Source organism: Leucopleurus acutus, assembly GCF_964270905.1.
Source record: "Leucopleurus acutus genome assembly, chromosome: 7".
Taxonomy (NCBI): Eukaryota; Metazoa; Chordata; class Mammalia; order Artiodactyla; family Delphinidae; genus Leucopleurus; species Leucopleurus acutus.
The window spans coordinates 102,079,573-102,100,958 of NC_139150.1; the positions used below are offsets into that span (position 1 = coordinate 102,079,573).

At 37.5% G+C, this 21,386-nt stretch overlaps 1 protein-coding gene across 1 annotated transcript in view; it reads left to right on the plus strand.

The window, feature by feature from the left end:
• Positions 1–21,386, plus strand: part of ADAM28 (ADAM metallopeptidase domain 28) — a gene marked incomplete at both ends in the record, with an annotated part of 65,204 nt that overhangs the window by 25,241 nt on the left and 18,577 nt on the right. The window contains 6 exons of the mRNA XM_082843710.1: positions 1,949–2,033; positions 9,174–9,304; positions 12,388–12,565; positions 13,753–13,842; positions 16,570–16,765; positions 19,473–19,575. Of these exons, the coding sequence (XP_082699836.1) occupies positions 1,949–2,033; positions 9,174–9,304; positions 12,388–12,565; positions 13,753–13,842; positions 16,570–16,765; positions 19,473–19,575 (783 nt within the window). The remainder of the gene's footprint in view (positions 1–1,948; positions 2,034–9,173; positions 9,305–12,387; positions 12,566–13,752; positions 13,843–16,569; positions 16,766–19,472; positions 19,576–21,386) is intronic.

Sequence of the window (21,386 nt, forward strand, 5' to 3'; positions counted from 1 at the left end):
TCCTGTCAGAATTAATTAATATTCTGTGCTGGTTATCTATGACTGCATGATGCATCAGCCCGCAACTTCCAGACTTAAAATAAGTCTTCTTCATTTATATGTCTAGTGCCTTGCCTGGGGTGCCGGTTGGTGATCTCTTTGCATATACAGCTTTTCATGTGGCTAACTTGGACTTCCTCCAATATGGCAGTCTCAGGTTTCTGGATATCTTAACAAGGTGACTAGCTTTCCCCAGAAGAAGCATTCTAAGAGGCCCAGGAGAAAACTTCAAGGCTTGTTATGACTCAGTCTTAGAAATCACACATCACTTCTGGTATATTCTGTTGGTCAAGAACAAGTCATAGACCTATCCAGTTTTAGGGAAGGTGCTACACAGGTTATGAATACCACAAGGCTGGCTCATTGGGTTATCTCTGAAGGCTAGCTGCCACAGTTCCTTAATTTGGAAAGATGAGTTCCAGACTCAGGGGCCCACCACAAGACATAGCTCATTTTGGGGAGTGGTTTGGTGATTTTCCAGGGTCTCGAAGGTAGTGAGTAGTAAGGGAATTCAACTCTTACCAGACTGGTCCCAGGACAAAGCTAAAATGGTAGTTGAATCCAGTATTGTGAAGTAATAGGGTAGAGAAATATAAATTATAGACAAGATGACAGATGTATAGATAAAAAATAGTAATCTAATATCAAGAGTAGATTTCCTGAATAGACCAGAATAAACAAGATAAAAGAACTAAAAAGATAAGGATGGAAGGAAATAATTGCCCTTTCATGTGTAAATTGAAAGCCTTACCATTTACCTGACAAATTAACAAAATATACCTATACCTGGGCATAACCGGGTATGAATCTTAGTGTCCAACTATACTCTATCCACTGAAAAGAGAAACCAAAATAGGTAATCCCATAATGGAGGAAGATTTTATTTTTTATAAATGAGCTAGTAGTAAGAATTAAATCCACAAAAATGTAGACTTAAGTATAAATAATTTCACAATATAATTTTAAAAGAGAATATAAATGCCATAAATCTTTAAAATATCATGTATGATACAAAATATCATTACAGAGTAACAGATATTGAAATCTCCATAGGGAATGGAAAGTGGCAGGAAGTTCTCTAATTTCCTCATTTTTCATGGCAAAATGTGTACTTGCCATTCTTTATGTTGATAAGTGGAAAAATATAGGTTCAACTTTTTATGTAAATGCACCTACTATGGGAATTTTTTAAATGATGCATACTTGCAAATTTCTAGATGCAAACCAGGGTCAGATTCTTAACAGACAATAATAACAATAATAATAACAAAAAAAGCACATGGAATTATTAAAAATTGAAAGAAAAAATGAAACAGAACCAAAATAGAAATTAAAATTACTAAAGACCAAATATATCATCTACGTAAATAAATGCAGGTGGTTCAAATGTCACTCCAATAGGACAAATATTGCAAATGCTTCAATAACACAAATACTTATAGAATGAGCCCAAACTTAAATCAAGCTACAGCTAAAACAGTGCTAAAATAAAAGTAAACATATATAAAAATACATGAGGAGAATATAAATTAAGGTGAAACATGTTTCATCTTAATTTATATATTTATATAAATTTATACATACGTATGTATATTATAAAGCAAAACATTTGTTAGAAAAAAAAATGCCCCTTTATTTCCTGACAAGAAATGAATTCCACAATGAAAAATATAAGAATCATGAATAAGAGATATAAAATATTAAAGTGATTACTCCCAGATACTTGGATTTAGGTGGTATGAAAACCATTGTATTTAAAAAAATGCCTTCTGCAAACTCGCTGAAGGAAATATTTGAGTGATGATTCGCAATGTGAGTTTCTCTGTTAATTAGTAAGGGTTCTGGATGAATTGTCTATAGAATATATACTTAGAGTCATAAGCTTTATCAATTTCTCTCTTTTTCGCAGGGCAAGTGAATTTTCTGGAACAACTGTGGGCCTTGCTTTCATGTCTACAATGTGCTCTCCGTATCATTCTGTTGGCATTGTTCAGGTTTGTTTAAACTGTTGGTTCTACAGCTCAAGCCTGTCAAATGCTGTTCTGCTGCATCTGTTGAGAAGGTCATGTAGTTTTTCTCCTTTGGTCCTTTGGCATGGTAAAAAGCAGTGACTGAATTTCAAATGTTGAATCAATCTTGCATATCCAGTATAAACCCAACATGGTCATAATGTATTATTTGTATATATTGCTGGAGTCAACATGGTAACATATGTTGAGGATTTTTGCATCCATATTCATGAGGGATATTAGTCTGTAGTTATCTTATCCTGTAATGTGTTTTTCAGGTTTTGTTATTAGAGCAAGTATCAGGGTGAAGGATGTGCTCCCAACTCTTTGATTTTCTGGAATATTTGAGTAAAGTTAGTATTATTCCTTCCTGAAATGTTTGGTATAATTCACTAGTAAAACCATATGGGTCTGGCATGTTTTTGTGGAAAAGTTTTAAACTACATTTTCAATTTCCTCAATAGATATTGGACTTCTCAGGTTATTTATCTCTTCTTGAGTGAGCGTTGGTAGTTTGTGTCTTCAAGGAAAGTTGTCCATTTAAGTTGGCATATATTTGTCGATGATATTCCATTACTATCCTTTTAATATCTGTAGAATTTGTAGTGATTTTCCCTCTATCATTCATGATATTAGAAATTTGTAGGGTTTTTTTCCCCCATTATCAGTCTGGCCAAAGGTATATCAATTTTATTGATCTCAAGGAAACAGTTTTTGCTTTACTGAGGCTTTCCTAGTTTCAATTTCATTGATTTCCGCTCTTGTCTTGATTATTGATTTTTTTCTGCATTCTCTGCATTTAAATTTGTTACTCTTTTTCTAGTTACTTAAGGAAGAATTTTAGATTGTGAATTTGAGGGTTTTCTTCTTTTCACATATAATCATTTAATGCTATAAATTTCCCACTATGCACTGCTTTAGCTGCATCCAAGTTTTTTGGATACGTGCGGTTTCATTTTCATTAAGTTAAAAATATTTGCTAATCTTTTTAATAAATTTATTTATTCATTTATTTATTTATTTTTGGCTGCGTTGGGTCTTTGTTGCTGCGTGCAGCCTTTCTGTAGTTGCAGCGAGCAGGGGCTACTCTTCATTGTGGTGCGCAGGCTTCTCATTGCAGTGGCTTATCTTTGTTGTGGAGCACAGGCCCTAGGCTCACGGGCTTCAGTAGTTATGACACTCAGGCTCAGTAGTTGCGGCACACGGGCTTAGTTGCTCCGCCGTATGTGGGATCTTCCTGGACCAGGGATTGAACCCGTGTCCCCTGCATTGGCAGGCGGATTCTTAACCACTGTACCACCAGGGAAGTCCCCTTAATTTCTTTTTGACTCATGTATTATTTAGATGTGTATTGTAATAATTTTCATTATTGACTTTTTAGTTTAATTCTGTTATTCTGTCATGGTCTGTGTATTCATTTGTTAGGGCTGCCATAACAAAATACTATCGCCTGTGTGGTTTAAACAACAGAAATTTATTTTCTCACAGTTCTGGAGGCTGGAAATCCAAGATCAAGGTGTCAGTAGCTTTAGGTGACAAGGTACCTGAGGCCTGTCTCCTTGGCTTGATGATGACCACCTTTTTGCTGTGCCCTCATGTGGCCGTTTTTCTGTGCACACTTATCCCTGGTGTCTCTTCCTCTTCTCATAAGGACATCAGTCTTATTGTATTAGGGCCCCACCCTTATGACCTCATCTAACCTAATTATCCCTTTGACGATTCTATCTCCAAATACAGACATGTTAGGAGTTAGGGCTTCAACATATGAATTAGTGGGCAGGACACAATTTAGTTCATAATAGTCTGGGAATATACTTTGTAGAATTTTGATATTTTAAATTTTTTTGAGGTTTGTTCTTGGTCATTGCCCCATATGAACTTCAAAAAGAATGTGTCCTACTGTTGTTGGAGTGTTCTGTAATTGTCAATTATGTCAGGTTGACTTATAGTGTTCAGTTCTTTTGAATCGTTTATGGAGAGAGTGTTTAAGTATCCAAGCAGAACTGTAGATGTGTCTGTTTCTTCTTTCAGTTCTGTAAGTTTCACTTCATGTATTTTGAAGCTCTGTTGTAAAGTGAATACACAGAGTTGTCATGTCTTGTTGGAGAACTGATCCATTTATCATATTATGTCCCTCTATTTCCCTGAGATATTCCTATTCTGAAGTCTACTTTGTCCAAATTCAGTATAATCACTCCAATACTTTGTGGCTATAGTGTACTTGATACAACCTCTTCCTTACTTTTATTTTTAGCATATGTATTTCTTTACATTTAAAGAAGGTTTCTGCTAGACAGTAGATACATGGATTTTATTTTTTATCTAATCTGACAATCTCTGTCTTTTATTTGGTATGTTTAAATAATTTATATGTAATATCATTATTCATATTGTTGGATTAAAATCTTTCATTTTGCTAGATGTTTCCTATGCCATCTCTTCTATTTTTTTCTGCCTTTTTAGGATTGAGTATATAAAAAAAATTTCATTTATCTCCATTATTAGCTTTTTATTGATTTGTTTCTTTTTAATGGTTACCCTGGGGTTTATTATACATCTCTGCTTGTATGTTTTACCTTGAAATGGTATTAACTGGTTCACATATAGTATAAGGACTTTACAAGGGAACACCTCTAATTACTCCCTTCCATCCTTTGTGCTATTTTTATCAAATGTTTAACTTCGCATATACTATAAATACAATATACATTGTTACTAATTTTTCTTTAAAAGTCATCTTGCTGTGCAATTTAAAATGAGAAAAAATTAGTTTTCCATTTATCTTATCTTTACTGGTGCTTATTTTGGTTACATTCCCAACATTCTTCCTTTCTTTGCAGAGAGAAAATTTCTGTCTGGCATAATATCTTTTTTCTTCCATAAGAATTTTTAAAAAATATTTCTTATAAGACAAGTCTCCTGTCCATGAATTCTTTCCATTTTTTTAAGAAGATGACCTTATCTCTCTTTCATTCTTGTATATATATTTCACTGGTTGACAATTCTGGGTGGGTAGTGTTTTCTTTCAGCACTTTTAGTGATCTCACTGTCTGCTGGAGTTCCTAACGAGAAATCTGCTGTAAACTTTATCCTTGTTCCTCTCTAATGTGTGTGGGTGGGTTTTTTTTTTCTGATTTTAAGATTTTTCCTTTGTCCTTAATTTCTTCAATTTGATTATAATTATAATTATGTTATAACTAAGGGGTTTTTGTGGGGAGAGGTGATTTATCCTACTTAGTGTTCCTTTGTCCTGGGGCTTGGTATTTGTGATTAATTTTGGAAAATTTTAGGCCATTATGTCTTCAAATATTTCTTCTCTTCCATTCTCATCCTTTTTACTTTCTGGGATTTCAGTTACATATAAGTAATTGAACATATATGTATGATCATTCTATATTACCCCACAAAACTTGTATCTCCATGTTTGTTTCATTTTGTTTGGTTTTTCCTTTTTATCATTTTTTTCAATTCGTGTTACCATTTGGGTAATTTCTGTTGAAACATTAAATCCACTGATTCTTTCCTCAGCTATTCCAGATCTACTGTTAAGCCTATGGAAGGCATTATTCATCTCTGTTACTGTCTTTTTCAATTCTAGTGTTTCCATTTGATTCTCTCTTATGGTGTCCAACTCTCTTCTGAAATTTTCCATCCAGTCTTATATGATATTCATCTTTTCCACTGAAGCTTTTAACATATTAATCGTAGTTATTTTAAAGTGCCTCTCCGATAGCACTAATAATCTGAGTCTGGTTCTGTTGATCGGCAAGGTATTGTTTTTTCTTGTTTTTTGGCGGGGGGCGGGGGGGATGCCTTATTACTTTTTGTTGAAAGTTAGGCATCTCGTGAAAGGCAATAGTCTGAGGTAAATAATTTTTTTTTTTGGCCTGGAAATGATCCCTTCTTTCCTTCTTCTAGGACTTCAGTGTGAAGATTTGAATCAATCTAGCAGGAGTTGAGCTGGGTTCGGGATTTTTTGATTGGTATGGACATCCTCAGTGCATCACAGATGTTAAATTCCTTTCACATTATTTTGTGTTTAGAATGAAGGATGGTTTGCCAGAGTTTTTCTCACCGTGTGTTCCACACTCATCTTTAGGGCTTTACTGCACCTCACAGGGAGTCTCTTTAAGCTGTTATCCATCTCCCATCAATAGGTTGTTGTTACTTGTTACTGGATGATTGTTGGACGTTTGGTGGGAGGAGGGCATTTCCTTTTGTTCTCATTAAGCTCAGTCTTAGGCAAGTCCTGCATCTCTGAGTTTCTGGCATGGGTCCTTCTAGTGACTCTGCTCCACTGCCAGATGGTAGAGACCTCTAGTGACGTAAACCCAGCAGGCATTCCTGCCCCTTCTGCCCCTCCCCTCTGGTGGTAGAGGTGTTTTGCTTTTGGGTTTTTTATTTCCCTTTCTTTTTCTTTTTCTTTTTCACAGTTGCACTGAGACTTCACCAGTGCGTTAAGGGTGGCAAGATTTGTTGCCCTTCTCTTAGAAGTTTAAGACCTTAGTTAGGGCTAGGACTAGAGTAAGCCAAGTGAGGCACTTAGCTCACCCTGGTGCTGGTCACGTTTGCTCCATTACAGGGATAAGGGAGAAGGATTGTGAAGGGGTTTCATGCCTTTGCTACTGCTGTTCTGCTCCCCCAGGTCAACACCATGATGGAGGATTTCCCAGAACTCTGACTTAGTGACGTCATGTGGAGAAAAATCTGTGAATAGGTGGGAATTTCTCTAATTTCTGAATTCCTCACATTTTGCATATTCTCTTGCTATTCCACAATCAACATTTATCAGTTTTTTGGGGGTTTTTTTTGGGTGTTTCCACCACACTTTTTTTTAATAGATCTTTATTGGAGTATAACTGCTTCACAATACTGTTTTAGTTTCTGTTGTACATCAAAGTGTACAACAGAATCAGCCACATACATACATATGTCCCCATATCCCCTCCCTCTTGAGCCTCCCTCCCACCCTCCCTATCCCACCCCTCTAGGTCATCGCAAAGCACCGAGCTGATCTCCCTGTGCTCTATGCTGCTGCTTCCCGCTAGGTGACAGTTTTACATTTGGTAGTGTATATATGTCGATGCTACTCTCACTTCACATCAGTTTTTAATGTTTTGTGTGAGTTATTACGGCATCTGGTAGTGTCTGCCCCAGGTAAACAGAAGTTCACGTCCAGCTCTCACACTAGGTGCCAGCCTGTCTTTCCTTAGATTTCAGCTTTGTTGCCTTGTGACCTCAGCTCTAGGATTGGTTCTAGAAAATTGTGAATCTGACTACAGTAAGTTTGGGTGGGATGCTCTGTCCAGCTTTCTATTATCTGGTGATGAGAAACAGGGGTCAGGGAATTCTCATCTGACTTTGTCTAATTTCAGTTTTCATCAGGCCCTGGGTCTCAGCAGCTAGGCTTTCTCAGTGATCCTGCATCCTTTCAATGGCAGCAAAACTCTGCTTTCTGACTTTTGCATATCATTCCTGGAAGAGAGTTTCCTGGCCCTCCTGCACTGGCAGAAAACCTCACTTGATATCAATATAGGATCCTAGGCTCAGGATTTTTGTCTGCCCCTCTCTCAGGAGTAGAGGTTTTTGTAGTTTTGTGTGTGTGTGTGTGTGTGTGTGTGTGTGTGTGTGTTAAACTCATGCCCTATCTGTAACAGGTCGGCAGTTCTGCTATAGGTTGTTGCTACTTCTCCCGTCAGTGAATATGTATATATCTCTCCAATATATCTTATAAGTCTGGCTTCCTATCATAAACGGAGGAAGTAAAATATGTATTTTAAAACTTGAAAGTGCCTACCATAAAATTGGAAGAGAAACTAGCCCACTTAAAGCAATAGTTAATAATATATGATAGTAACATCCATAAGATGTTATGGAAAAAACCTGAACAAACTTTCTGGCCAACCCAACAGACTTAAAACTGCAGTAGGAATCCAGAGGAGAGGATTGCAGATGAAGAGTAATGTGGTCAGGAAAAGTTGCATTAAAATGAACCTCAGAGCTTGGATTGGATTTAAGGGGAAGAGAGGATGGAGGTAATCCCAGTAGAAAATAATTATTTAAAGGAAGGTACCCTAAATTTGAAGGAACCTCAAATAAGGCAATCTGGAAAGTGTCTATTTAAACACATTTCTTTTTTTCTTAAATTGTTTGGTTTGTTTTTGTCCCCACTGAAGACTCTCCATCTTAATAGATAGTAAGGTTACCAGGTTCACCTCAACAGGATGAAACAATATTGTGAGTGGTAGGTCTTAACTTCCTGTCTCACATACGTGTTCCTTGTTTGCCAGCCTTGTACTGTGCCTGATGGACTTCTCTATTTTGTTCTTTGAAATGAAGTACATAAGGGAATCGGTTTTCTGTGGGTGGGTGTTATTGGCATATTCCTGTATCCCTACTGGGAAATTACAACCAGCAATAATTCTTTAGTGTTGTTTTATTGCTTCTGGATAACTTGGATGTCCTGGTCCAACACCTTTAATCAGAAACAATCTGGTAATGAAGTTGGCTACTCGCTGAACTTCATGCAATAAGGGAAGTCTGGAGTTGACTGATGTCTAGTCTTGGCAGTAGTAGATTTGAAAAAGGTACCAGTGGTTCTAAAGTTCTAGGTTCATGAGCACTTCTAGATCCCTATGAACTAAATACATTAAAGACCTCCAATTATTGATAAATTGGAAAGAATTTGAAAAACAATCCAAATGTGAGGGGGGAGGTAAATCAGTTTTTAAAAATTCTAATTTCTTATTATTGTTGAAAAAAAGGTTGTCATTATCCGTCATGGCAGGAAATAACAAAAATTTTCATTATAGGGACCCATTGACAAGAACAGAGAGTAGGCTGTATGCCTTGTGATGGGGATTCAGTACCAAAGGGGTGTGTGTTTTGGGGGGAGAGAGAGCAAGAGATACAGAGACAGAGAGACAAAAGGGCAGAGAAAGTCAGGGTGAGAGACAGGAGAGAAGGGAAGAGAAGGAGAGAGGGGAAGAGATGGGTAAGGTGAGGAAACTGAAGCTAAAATCAGACTCTCTACTCCACTTGACTACAGTGAAAATACTTAATTATGTCCTGAGTGATAATTCAGTTTGCAAACCAGAGTATCTGTCTCCCTATTCTCATCCTCAGGACCACAGTCACAACATGCTTAGTACTGCAGGGACCATGGCCCATGAAATGGGCCATAACTTCGGAATGTTTCATGACACCTATGCTTGCAAGTGCCCTACTACAGTATGTGTGATGGACAGAGCACTAAGGTGAGCCTTTCTGGGAAGATGCTATTTATCTGTGTTTTGGATTCACTCTGGGCTGTCATCTTCAATGACATGTTCAAACTTTCAAATTATTAAATAGCAGTATCAGGACAAAATCATGGATGTGTATCTATACCAAACTACCTTGTACCTCATCTATGTGTAATGTGTTTCATTAACTGAGACATAGTTTAAACATACTATCTCTTTGCTGTTGGGGTGATGTGTCACTTTATCCTCATCTTAGCTACACAAGATCTGGGTTCATAAAATCATTAGCATTTATCACATTTTCAGTGAATTCAGATTGGGTGGTGGTAATGGAGAAGTTTTAGAAGAAAACTGTAATTAAAGAAGAATGGGGCTTCCCTGGTGGCGCAGTGGTTGACAGTCCGCCTGCTGATGCAGGGGACATGGGTTCGTGACCCGGTCTGGGAAGGTCCCACATGCCGTGGAGCGGCTGGGCCCGTGAGCCATGGCCGCTGAGCCTGCGCGTCCGAAGCCTGTGCTCTGCAACGGGAGAGGCCCAACAGTGAGAGGCCCATGTACCGCAAAAAAAAAAAAAAAAAAAAGAAGTAAACTCAAAATGGATTAAAGACCTAAAGGTAAGGCTGGATACTATAAAACTCTGAGAGGAAAACATAGGCAGAACACTCTTTGACATAAACCACAGCAAGATCTTTTTCAATCCTCCTCCTAGAGTAATGAAAAAATAACAAAAATAACAACAAAAAAAAATAATAACAATAATAATGAAAATTTAAAAAAAATAATAACAAAAATAATAACAAATATTATGAAAATAATAACAAAAATAAACAAATGGGACCTAATTAAACTTAAAAGGTTTTGCACAGCAAAGGAAACCATAAACAAAACAAAAAGACAACCCTCAGAATGGGAGAAAATATTTGCAAACAAAGCAACTAACAAGGGATTAATCTCCAAAAATATACAAACAGCTCATGTAGCTCAGTATCAAAAAAACAAACAAACCAATCAAAAAATGAGAAGATCTAAATAGACATTTTTCCAAAGAAGACATACAGATGACTAAAAAGCACATGAGAAGATGCTCAACATCATTAATTATTAGAGAAATGTAAATCAAAACTACAATGAGGTATCAACTCACATGGGTCAGAATGGCCATCATCAAAAAATCTACAAACAATAAATGCTGGAGAGGATGTGGAGAAAAGGGAACCCACCTATACTGTTGGTGGGAATGTAAATTGGTGCAGCCACAATGGAGAACAGTATGGAGGTTCCTTAAAAAACTAAAAATAGAGTTACCATATAATCCCACTCCTGGGCATATATCCAGAGAAAACCGTAATTCGAAAAGATACATGCAACCCCAATGTTTACTGCAGCATTATTTACAATAGCCAGGACATGGAAGCAACCTAAATGTCCATCAACAGAGGAATGGATAAAGAAGATGTGGTACATATATACAAAGGAATATTACTCAGCCATAAGAAAGGATGAAATAATGGCATTTGCAGCAACATGGATGGACCTAGAGATTGTCATACAGAGTGAACTGTCAGACAAAGACAAATATATGATACCACTTATATGTGGAATCTAAAAAAAGGGTACAAATGAACTTAGCTACAAAACAGAAATAGATACAGATGTAGAAAACAAACTAATGGTTACCAGGGTGTAAAGGGGGGGGCAGATAAATTGGGAGACTGGGATTGACATATACACACTACTAGATATAAAATAGATAATAAGGACCTACTGTATCACACAAGGAGCTCTATTAAATACTCTGTAACGGCCTATATGGGAAAATAATCTAAAAAAGAGTGGATTTATGTATATGTATAACTGATTCACTTTGCTGTATATGCGAAACTAATACAACATTGTAAAGCAAATATACTCTAATAAATTTTTTTTTCAAAAAAGAAGAATGTTCTCATAGGAAGATGACGAGAGTCTTTCAAAAGAGATTACACATTCCTGCCACACCTTAGGCAAAACTGCCCTGGAATTTTATTTTTAAGAACCCCACAATCCCTTTTATGTGTTCATTTCCTCTTTTTGTATTTCCCTCTCCCAGCTCATTCAAGCTAGTGTTAGTCTCCCATGCCCTTCCACAAAGTAGCATATGGCTGCATGCCAGTTACATATCTTATGCTATCTCTCACATATATTACTGTAGTTTAAAATTTTTTTTTAATTTTAAGTATAGTTGATTTACAATGTGTTAATTTCTTCTGTACAGCAAAGTGACTCAGATAGGTAGGCATATATATATTCTTTTTCATATTCTTTTCCATTATGGTTTGTCACAGGGTATTGAATATAGTTCCCTGTGCTGTACAGTAGGACCTTGTTGTTTATCCATCTTATGTATAATAGTTTGCCTCTGCTAATCCCAAACTCCCATTCCTTCCCTCCCCCGCAACCCCCTTGGCTACTGCTTTTTTTTTTTTTTTTCTTTACGCGGGCCTCTCACTGTTGTGGCCTCTCCCGTTGCGGAGCACAGGCTCCAGACGCACAGGCTCAGCAGCCATGGCTCACGGGCCCAGCCGCTCCGCGGCATGTGGGATCTTCCCGAACCGGGGCACGAACCCGTGTCCCCTGCATCGGCAGGTGGACTGTCAACCACTGCGCCACCAGGGAAGCCCGGCTACTGCTTTTTTAATTCATTGTTATTTGTGGAATGAAGACAGGCTGTCAATAGAAATCCCTCTGAAGGAAAATGAATTCTTAAACATGTAAATAAATATAATTTTAGTGCCTTTAAGACTTCAAAACCAAGACGACCGAAGGCTGAATTAGATTATCTGGATAAATTAGAACGATTTTTAGTTTATTAAATAGCAGCCTGGATGTTCTAAGATGTGACCATACTTGCTTTGTTCATTAAGCTGGAGGTGTTTATACCTGCCCGGGTGGGCTACTTCAGGAGCAAAAATAAGAGCTCATGATTTAGCAGTTGGTGAGTGTCTTCCCTTTGATCTTTTGGGTCACGTTTTGAGTGTATCACACCCAATGTCTGATATTTCCCCCTATCTGCTCAGCGTGACTGTATTCCATTTTCTTTTTCCTTACCTTTACAGCTTCTATATACCTACAGACTTCAGTTCTTGCAGCCGTGTCAGCTATGAAAAATTCTTGGAAGATAAATTATCCAATTGCCTCTTTAACGTTCCGCTGCCTACAGATATCATATCCACCCCAATCTGTGGGAACCAGTTGTTAGAAATGGGAGAAGACTGTGACTGTGGGACCCCCGAGGTACCACCAAGTTCTTTCTAAAATGATCTACTTTGTTTTTCAATTGCTGAGAGATAAACTATCAACGTGCGGTTCACTAAAAAAATCACACTTCTTGTAATTTTGTAAATGTTTGTTAGTAGACATTTGTTAGGCCAACTTTGGGACTCAGGACATTTTACCATTCGAAGTGCCTGGCTTGGTCCCATCCTCTTGACAGGGCAGCCAGGATTCTGAATGGGACCTTTGCCCCCATCTTATTAATACCTAATGCGAGTACCAGGCCAAGCTCTCAGGGGGTTGGCCTTTCAGTACTTCAAAATAGGATTACACATTTATCCCTTCTGTGAGAAAAAGGAATCTTTCCCAGGTGATGTTTGTTTGAATAAGGGCAAGAGTTTTTTGGGGTTTTTTTGCGGTACGCGGGCCTCTCACTGTTGTGGCCTCTCCCGCTGCGGAGCACAGGCTCCGGACACGCAGGCTCAGCGGCCATGGCTCACGGGCCCAGCCGCTCCGCGGCATGTGGGATCTTCCCGGACCCGGGCACGAACCCGCGTCCCCTGCATTGGCAGGCGGACTCTCAACAACTGCGCCACCAGGGAAGCCCAGGGCAAGAGTTTTAACCCTAAAAATTGGTAACTGTAAATATCTCACTCTGAGGTTCCCAAAGTAGGAGTTTCCCCAAAGCCTTGTGCAGACGCCTAATTTCTCAGAAGCAAGGTGGGGAGAACAAGACAAAGTATACTGCTTTACAGAGAGCTGAATTAAATGCCAAACTTGAATAAAAAACTATATTTTTAGATTTTCAGTACATGCTCTAGAGATTAAGTTTACTGCTGGATAGATACAAAATTGATGAGCTGAACTAATTATGTTCTGTAACAATTTAGAGGAATTTGATTTTCAAAAACTGTCCCTTTCTTTTGTTTTCTCTCCTATTTCACCAAAAATAGACCATGTTCAGTATTACTATGGGAGATTGGGGGAACTAGAAAAGATATTCAAATAAAAAAATGATGTAAGTAGAATTCAGATGAACTCAGTATTTCTAACGTTAAACATTTTTTTTTTTTTTTTAGTTTTCCCCCAAATCATTTTCAGACTGTATCAAAGAAAGGTCTGTGTGATGAATAAATTGTATTATGAATTGTGCCAAAATGAGACCAAAAGGTAATCTTGCATTTGCGTTTGTTTCTGGTATTTCTTAGGAATGTACCAGCGTTTGCTGTGATGCAGAAACATGTAAAATCAAAGCAAATTTTCAGTGTGTGGCAGGGGAATGCTGTGAAAAAGGCCGGGTAAGATTATTATTTTATTCTATCTTAATAATTATGATGACTTTGTTTTTTCTGTACTAAAATCTTAGGGATTACGTTAAATGAAATAGGCAAAGTAATATTTTTCTGTCTATAAAGTAATGTTACCTACCATCTATCAAGTCCTCACTGAGTACTTTGCAAAGATGGGCTCTTTAATCCTCCAACAGCCCTTTGAAGTATATATTACTATTGAATTTTGTTTTCGAGCAGAGTCTCAGAACAGATAATGTACAAAATAATACAGCCACTAAATGGCAAAATCCAAGTATGATCAGTTCCAAAACCAATGCTTTGTTATTCCCACCTGCTATTTCTTCTGATGCCGTGTGACCCTCTTGGACCAAATCCAGTAATTGCTTGCATATCCCTTTTGTTGGCAAAAAATTAATCAGCCGATCTAAGAAAGAAATGGAAAATTTTATTCTAGCCAAATTGAGGATTATAACCGGGGAAGAGCATCTCAGAAAGCTCTGAAAACTGTTGAGCCAGTTAGAAGTCAAAGCACAGTTGTGTAAGTTTTTTGAGACAGAGGGCTGTACATTAAACGGCATATTGATAATTTACACAGTCCATATCTAAGCATCACCATGGCCCCTTACAAGATCAAGAAGGAACGTTATCTTTTAAGGAGTTATCTTGTTGGTGCTGGGAGTATGTTGGTCTTTATGGTTGAACAGGTATTTCTGCTGATGGGGGAGGTCTGGTCAATGCCTAATGCAGATACACAGTGCACGGTATGGGGAGAGAGGTCAGAGGGAGTGACAATTTCTTATGTTTAAATTTTCCTTGTCTTGCCATAAAATATGAATTTTATTTCACACTTTAATATGGTGTAGTGGAAAAGCTTTTAATTTTAATAATATAGGGGCTCCTCTATCTTCAACCTTTGAAGTCACTTCCGGGTGAAATTCTTAGAAAAAAGACATAAGATGAGGATGCCGTGTCATTTTCTCTGTGGGGCTTTTTTGACTTCCTCTTCCAGTTTGAGTTCAGCATGTTACATTCTACTGTTGCAGAGAATTCTCTATTATGATTATTTGTTTATGTGTCTTCTTAGTTAAACTGATTCTTAATGTCTGGAGTCTGATTCATGCTCACCTAACACAAAATTGCGTTCATTTTAAAAGCCCAATAACCATCTGTAAAAGGAATGTGCAGATGGCATGCCAGGTTATAGGCAGTGTTTGAGATAGGTTTTTTTTGTTTCTTTTTTTTTTTTTTAAATGTTGGAGGGAGAGGAAAGAAAGAAAGGAGGCCAAAATGAAGAAAATTTGAGAACTTAAGTAGTATTCAACAAGTATTTATTAAGTCTTGTTTGTTAGAGATTATGAGTGATAAAGAAAACTAGTATTTGACTTCAAAAAACTTGCTATTTCTTTAGGGTGATGACATACATAACTAAAACAGACGAAAATATGATACATGATTAAATGCTCAGATAGATATTATAATGACAGATGGCCATTATATGGGTAATAGTTTCCACATATATTCTCACTTAATGTTCATAATGACCTTAGAAAGTTAATATTGGATCGGGAAACGGATCTTCAGAGAGATTAAATCCATTTGCTAAGGGTACACATCTAGCCACTGGCAGAGCCAAGATTCAAACCTGTATCTTTCAAATCCAAATTCAGGGCTCTTTTCCTACCACATGTAGAAAAGAGGAACAGTGATTTGCATTGAAGAGGTCAGAGGAGATTTTAGATAAATAGAAAGAAAAAATCCAAGTGAGCAGGCAGGGAGAAGGAAGAAAGAAAAGAAGATATAAAGATGGTTTGTGTGACATCTGGTAAGAAAGCTAGTCTGACTGGAGTAGGGGGGGCTTGAATTTGGAGGGTCTCATATGCTCTGATGAAAATTTGAATTCTTTTAAAAATATTTATTTATTTATTTGGCTGTGCCGGATCTTAGTTTTGGCACATTCTGTCACCAGCGTAAAGATATGGAAAGTCTTTTGATGATACGAGAGCATGCCTTCTCACTTCAACTAGAGAAGGGTATGCTTCCAATATCCACACAGGCCTCTTAGATTTGTATGAATGGCAGAATTTCTTTTCCTAAGGTTTCTCTGAGCTCACAAGAGCAAGACTCGCAGTAATAGATTGCAATGGAATTAACACATGAAATGAATATTTGGTTGTTTCCTCCTTCTGATAAATCATTCCATAGAAAGACGTGAGTTGAAAAGAAATATCTGAACATACAATAAAAGGAATTAAGGATTAGGAAACTCTATGCCTGGGGAAGTCTCAGAGCACGCTGATCTGGGTTTATAAACTTATCTTCCTTACTATGGAAGATTTACTTCACCAATAAATCTCTAAAGCTGCAGATTTAAATCTCCTTGAAAAGCTTGTCAAAGATGCATTCAACAAAGGGAGAAATAACTTCCTTCTTTCCATCTAAGATATTGCTCAGTTTTCTCCTGTGTTTTTTCATTGTTATTTCTATAACGTTTGCTCTACAAATTCAGAAACATTGATTGCTTAAAGACTCAGGGCTTGGCCAAAGTCAACAGAAGAGAGATTATAGGAGATGGCTTCAGCGTATACAATGAAAACGTGAACTAAAACAGAACGATGCCTCTAACTACGTTGCCAAAAAAAGGCCACAGGGAAAATGTTATTTGAATCAATTTGAGATATTAGGGTTAAGTCAGGTGGAAAAAAAAGCCTTCTCTCCAATTTTATTTCCCTATAGTTTAAAAAGGCTGGTGAGGTGTGCAGACCAGCAAAAGATGAGTGTGACCTGCCCGAAACGTGTGATGGTAAATCTGGTCTCTGCCCGGATGATCGATTCCAAGTCAATGGCTTCCCTTGCCAAAATGGGAAGGGCTACTGCTTGATGGGGATGTGCCCCACCCTGGAGGAGCAGTGCACCAAGCTATGGGGACCAGGTAGGAGGACAAACCCCAGTGATGCTGGCACTACCTTTGTACATACAAAGGAAAATCGTATCACTCCAAGTGACAGTGTTTAATCATGGCCAAAGTAGCATTCTGTCCCTTTCTTCCATCTTAGAGACTGTGCCACTGCTCAAAATCCTGGATAAGTGGAGAATTTTGGTGTTGCTAGATGTAGCAAATAAAAATAAGGACAGTCCAGTTAAATTTGAATTTCAGATTAACAATTTTTTTTTAAGTGTCAGTATGTCTCATGCAATATTTGGGTGAGACTTAGGCTGAAAAAAAGTCTTTATCTGGAATTTAAATTTAACTGGATGTCCTGTACTTTATCTGGCAGCTCTAACCAAAATCCTTCCCAGTTAAGCAGACCCTTGGAATTGTGTGTGTGTGTGTGTGTGTGTGTGTGTGTGTGTGTGTGTGTGTGTGTGTATGTATAGGGGTGGAATGCAAAGGAGCAGTGAGGAAAATTGAAAGTTTTTAAAATGTTTATTTTGTCCATAATACCGGAATTTTAAAGGTCATATTCTCTGATTACACCATAAAAAAGAAGTTAAAAATAAAAGCATAACTTAAGAATCTTCAAAAACTTTAAACCCAAATTTAAATTATGCTAAATAACTTGATTAGAAGAGCAATTTTTAAAATATCAATTCGTTGGACTTCCTGGATATGATGTATATTGTGTAGATATATTTAATTTTCATACCATTTTCTGCTACATTTCCAGATTCCTACTTAAATGGCTGAAGGACTATTTTTAACAGGGAAAATACATATTCCTAAAAATATTTGAGGAAGGTTATCATATGCTGGAAACTTTCCATAATTCCTGAAAATATACATAAGACAAGATGAAGGAAAGCAACAAAAATCACTGATTGACAATATACCCAGAAAAAAAGACACCTGGGAAATAAATGGACAGGAACCTAGAAAAACCCCTGAATGAAAGCCTCTGTATCAGGCTAGGGTGAGCTGAGACACAATTTGAGGAGAAAGCTTGATACCATTGGTGCATCAGGAAGTGCTCTGATGGTCTGGAATTCGGTTCTGGCTCTCCTCCAGTTTATAGGTAATGCAGATGGACGTGCTAAGTTACAGCTGCAAGCAAAGATGGCTTTGCTGGTTAAAGACCTTGTACTTCCTTGGCTAACTTCAGTATATGGCAGAAACCTGGGGAAAGGAAATCTTCAGCACAGAGATGAAGCTCTGAACATCTCCTTTGTTACTTGGCTATAAATCACTGCGATAAAAACTATTACTTTCTTCTTTTTGCCTGACCCTTCAATATCGCCTCCCTTACAAATCTGTAAATTTTCTAGTACCTAGACACTGTTTTGTTCATAGTTGTTATTCCCAGTGTATCCTAGCACAGTGCCTGACTTTAGTAAATGTTCCAAGTGATCTATTGAATTAATGTTGAATATATTTATCCAATATTGGAATAGAGAAGAACTTTTAAATCATATATTTAAAGGTGGCCTTTATAAAAGACCAGAAAAATAGATTTGCCTAAATAAAATTTCAAATTTTACAATTCACAAGGATCACACATTTATTTTAAATTAGTCTTCAAAGTTTGAAAAGTCTTATAACACATATAAGGGGGGGGAAATCACTGTCTTTAACCTCCTATAAATCATTTGGAATTCCAAATATTGAAAATGTGACCAAGGAATAAACAGGCAATTCATCATAAAGAAGTACACGTGTTTAATAAACATTAAAATCATTTTAACTCACTAGCAAGAAGTATGAAACACTATTAATACATCAGCACATGCAATATATGGTAAGAAATATAAATGAAGACAAGTTAATCTTCTACACTTGTTAAATTGCAAAGCTTTGTTACAGTTAATGCTTAGTGTTGGTGAGGATGTGACAAAACACCTAGTTTAATATGCTCTGGTAAGAGTATGAATTAGTACAATCTTTTCACAGACAATTTGGAAAAATGTGGTGCAACCTAAAAAGAAAGTGTGCTCCTTTCCTTAGCAGTGGTACCCAGGTATATTTATTTACAAAGGATTTTCAGCCAGCATTTTCTTTCTGAACCATGTACTACAGACCAGGCAGTCTCCTCAGTGGCTCACATATATTAACTCATTTAATTCTCATAATAACGCTGTGGGGGAGGTACTATTATAGAATCCCCATTTTTACACAGAGCAAACCAAGAGATTAAGGCACTTGCCAAAGATCACACAGCTCTTACTTAACACCTGAGCTCTTAACCACTGTGTTCTGTTGCCCCAGTTGATGGGGATCTGAGGAAGATTATCTGAAAAATTAAGCATGCAATGCTCATCTCTGTGCCTGGCAGAGTAGAAGTTTGACTAAGCACAGCATGTACCTGTCACAGCTGCACCCTACAGCAGGATAACATTCCAGTATCTGCCTGTGGGCTGCTACTACGATAACTACGGCTCTTCCAGCTAAGTCTTCAATCATCCAGATGTTTCCAAATATTTAGATAGCCATTATTCAAAAATAGGCTATCTAAAAGATTGTTTTAACTCTAGCCATCTCTCTTGATATCAAATTAGTGCAACCTATATTTCCAAGAAGGGTCAAGGGGATGATGCTAAAATCGTATTCCTCATGCTGGTTTTCTGTTTCATGAATCCTTTATGGCACTGAACTATTTATCTCTTTTCTTTTCAACTGTGTGCCTACTGACTATGCCTGGTCCCAGGAACCCAGGTTGCAGATAAGTCATGTTTTAGCAGGAATGAAGGTGGGTCAAGTTACGGGTACTGCCGAAAAGTGGATGACACACGCATTCCCTGTAAAGCAAAGTAAGTGGCCTTGTTATTTGAACCTTCCTGCTCATTTTGACACATTCTGATTTATCCCATTTAAAGAGAAAGTGAATTTGGACATCATTCATTTGATAAACATTCATTGAGTGACTATTATATGCTATATTTTAGGCTAGGCACTGAGTTAAAAAGACAAATAGGGAATGATCCACTTTTTCCAGTCTCTCATAATGGATGCTTCAAAGGTCACCAAGTACAGCTGTTGTTAAATAGAATGAATGTTTGAGACCGAGCATGCAATAGTTAAATGGGCCTGGTTGGAAATTTGCACACTGATTCTCCAGTATACTTTAGATGCTTTTCCATCTAGTGTCTTTCATTTTGATTCTAGGGTATAAATATGTATCTACTCAGAGAAATAAGCAATATGATGATTGTACAGTTTTATTTAAACTTGCCATGGCATTCCATAAAGAAAAAATACAGTAAGGGAAAGATTGACAATTTACCTAAAGAATTTGTTGTCCTTTTTATATTGATAGTCTGAAAAAAATGATAGAACACCATAAGCAATGAACTTGAGATTTTTCTATATATTTTCCTTTGATTCTGCAATTTTAAGATGACTTTTAAAATTCAAATGATAATAGATTAAACTTTATACCTGCTCCAAATTTTACACATACAAACTAATGTGTAACCAGAGATTGAATGAAAAAAATCAGCATTTCTCAAAGATTTTCTATTAAAATAACACTGATTTTTCTCAATGATAGATATTACCAAACAAACTATATTTTGGACAGAAGGTCATCTCTTGGGGAGTCTAAGCCTCAAAGATAATCATACCCTGTGGGTTCTTCTTTACAGGAAATCATGAAAATTATGTAAAAGGCAATATGTGTGGGAGAGTGGGGTGGGAGTGTGGCAATATTTAGTCTGAGAGGGTGTGACAGGGAAAAGAGACTAGGGTAATTCCATCTTTCCTCTGTAGAGTGTATACACCCTTGTCCTGTAAAACTTTGTGTGAACACTGGATAATTTCTGCAACCAGAGGCACAAGCATTTCATTTCTTCCCACAGGCTGACCTCCTGGTCACTTCTTGATAGTCTTTGGCTGTAGTGGGAAGTAAGCCTGAAAGTCCCTGTGTCCTAGAGCCTTCCTCATAAAGCTCTACCTAAATGATTCAAGAAAAACACCCTCTCAAGTCTGGAGAGAATGCATGCCTTTCTCCACTCCTCAATGGTATTTTCTAAAAGCCTCAGAGACATCAGAAGAATCTGATTCTACCACTCTCCGAAGAGTTTTTCACAGCATTCCTCTAAATTCTGCATAAAGCAATTGATTCCAATTTTGTTGGCAATGACTTTCTTCCCCTTGCTAGTGAAGGCAAGGCTTTAGTGAGCACTGAGCAGTTTCATCTGAATTTGCAGGGGTTCTTCCAGTAACACACGATGCCTTGGAGTGACCACCGAGGCTCAGCCTTATACCGATACAACTACAGTCGAGAGAATTATTCTGCTGCCCTTCATGGCAATAAATAACTTAGCTGAAACAAGACAGAAACTGATTTCCTAGGTGCCCTCCATGATGTTAGACATCCATCCTCCTTATAGCTTCTTGCTCCATCATACGTATGACCTCCTTTCCCAAATGTTTCTCTCAGTCTGTGATGGCTTCTCCAACTCCAACCGTCATATTCCAATAAGCAAAAAGGAGAAAATATTGAGAAGAAGACATATACCCTCACGTAAGGGCACCCTCAAGAATCTGCACTTAAGATTCTGCTTCCTTCCCATTGGCTAGAATTTAGGCAACTGGCCAAAATTTGGGAATATGAGAGCCA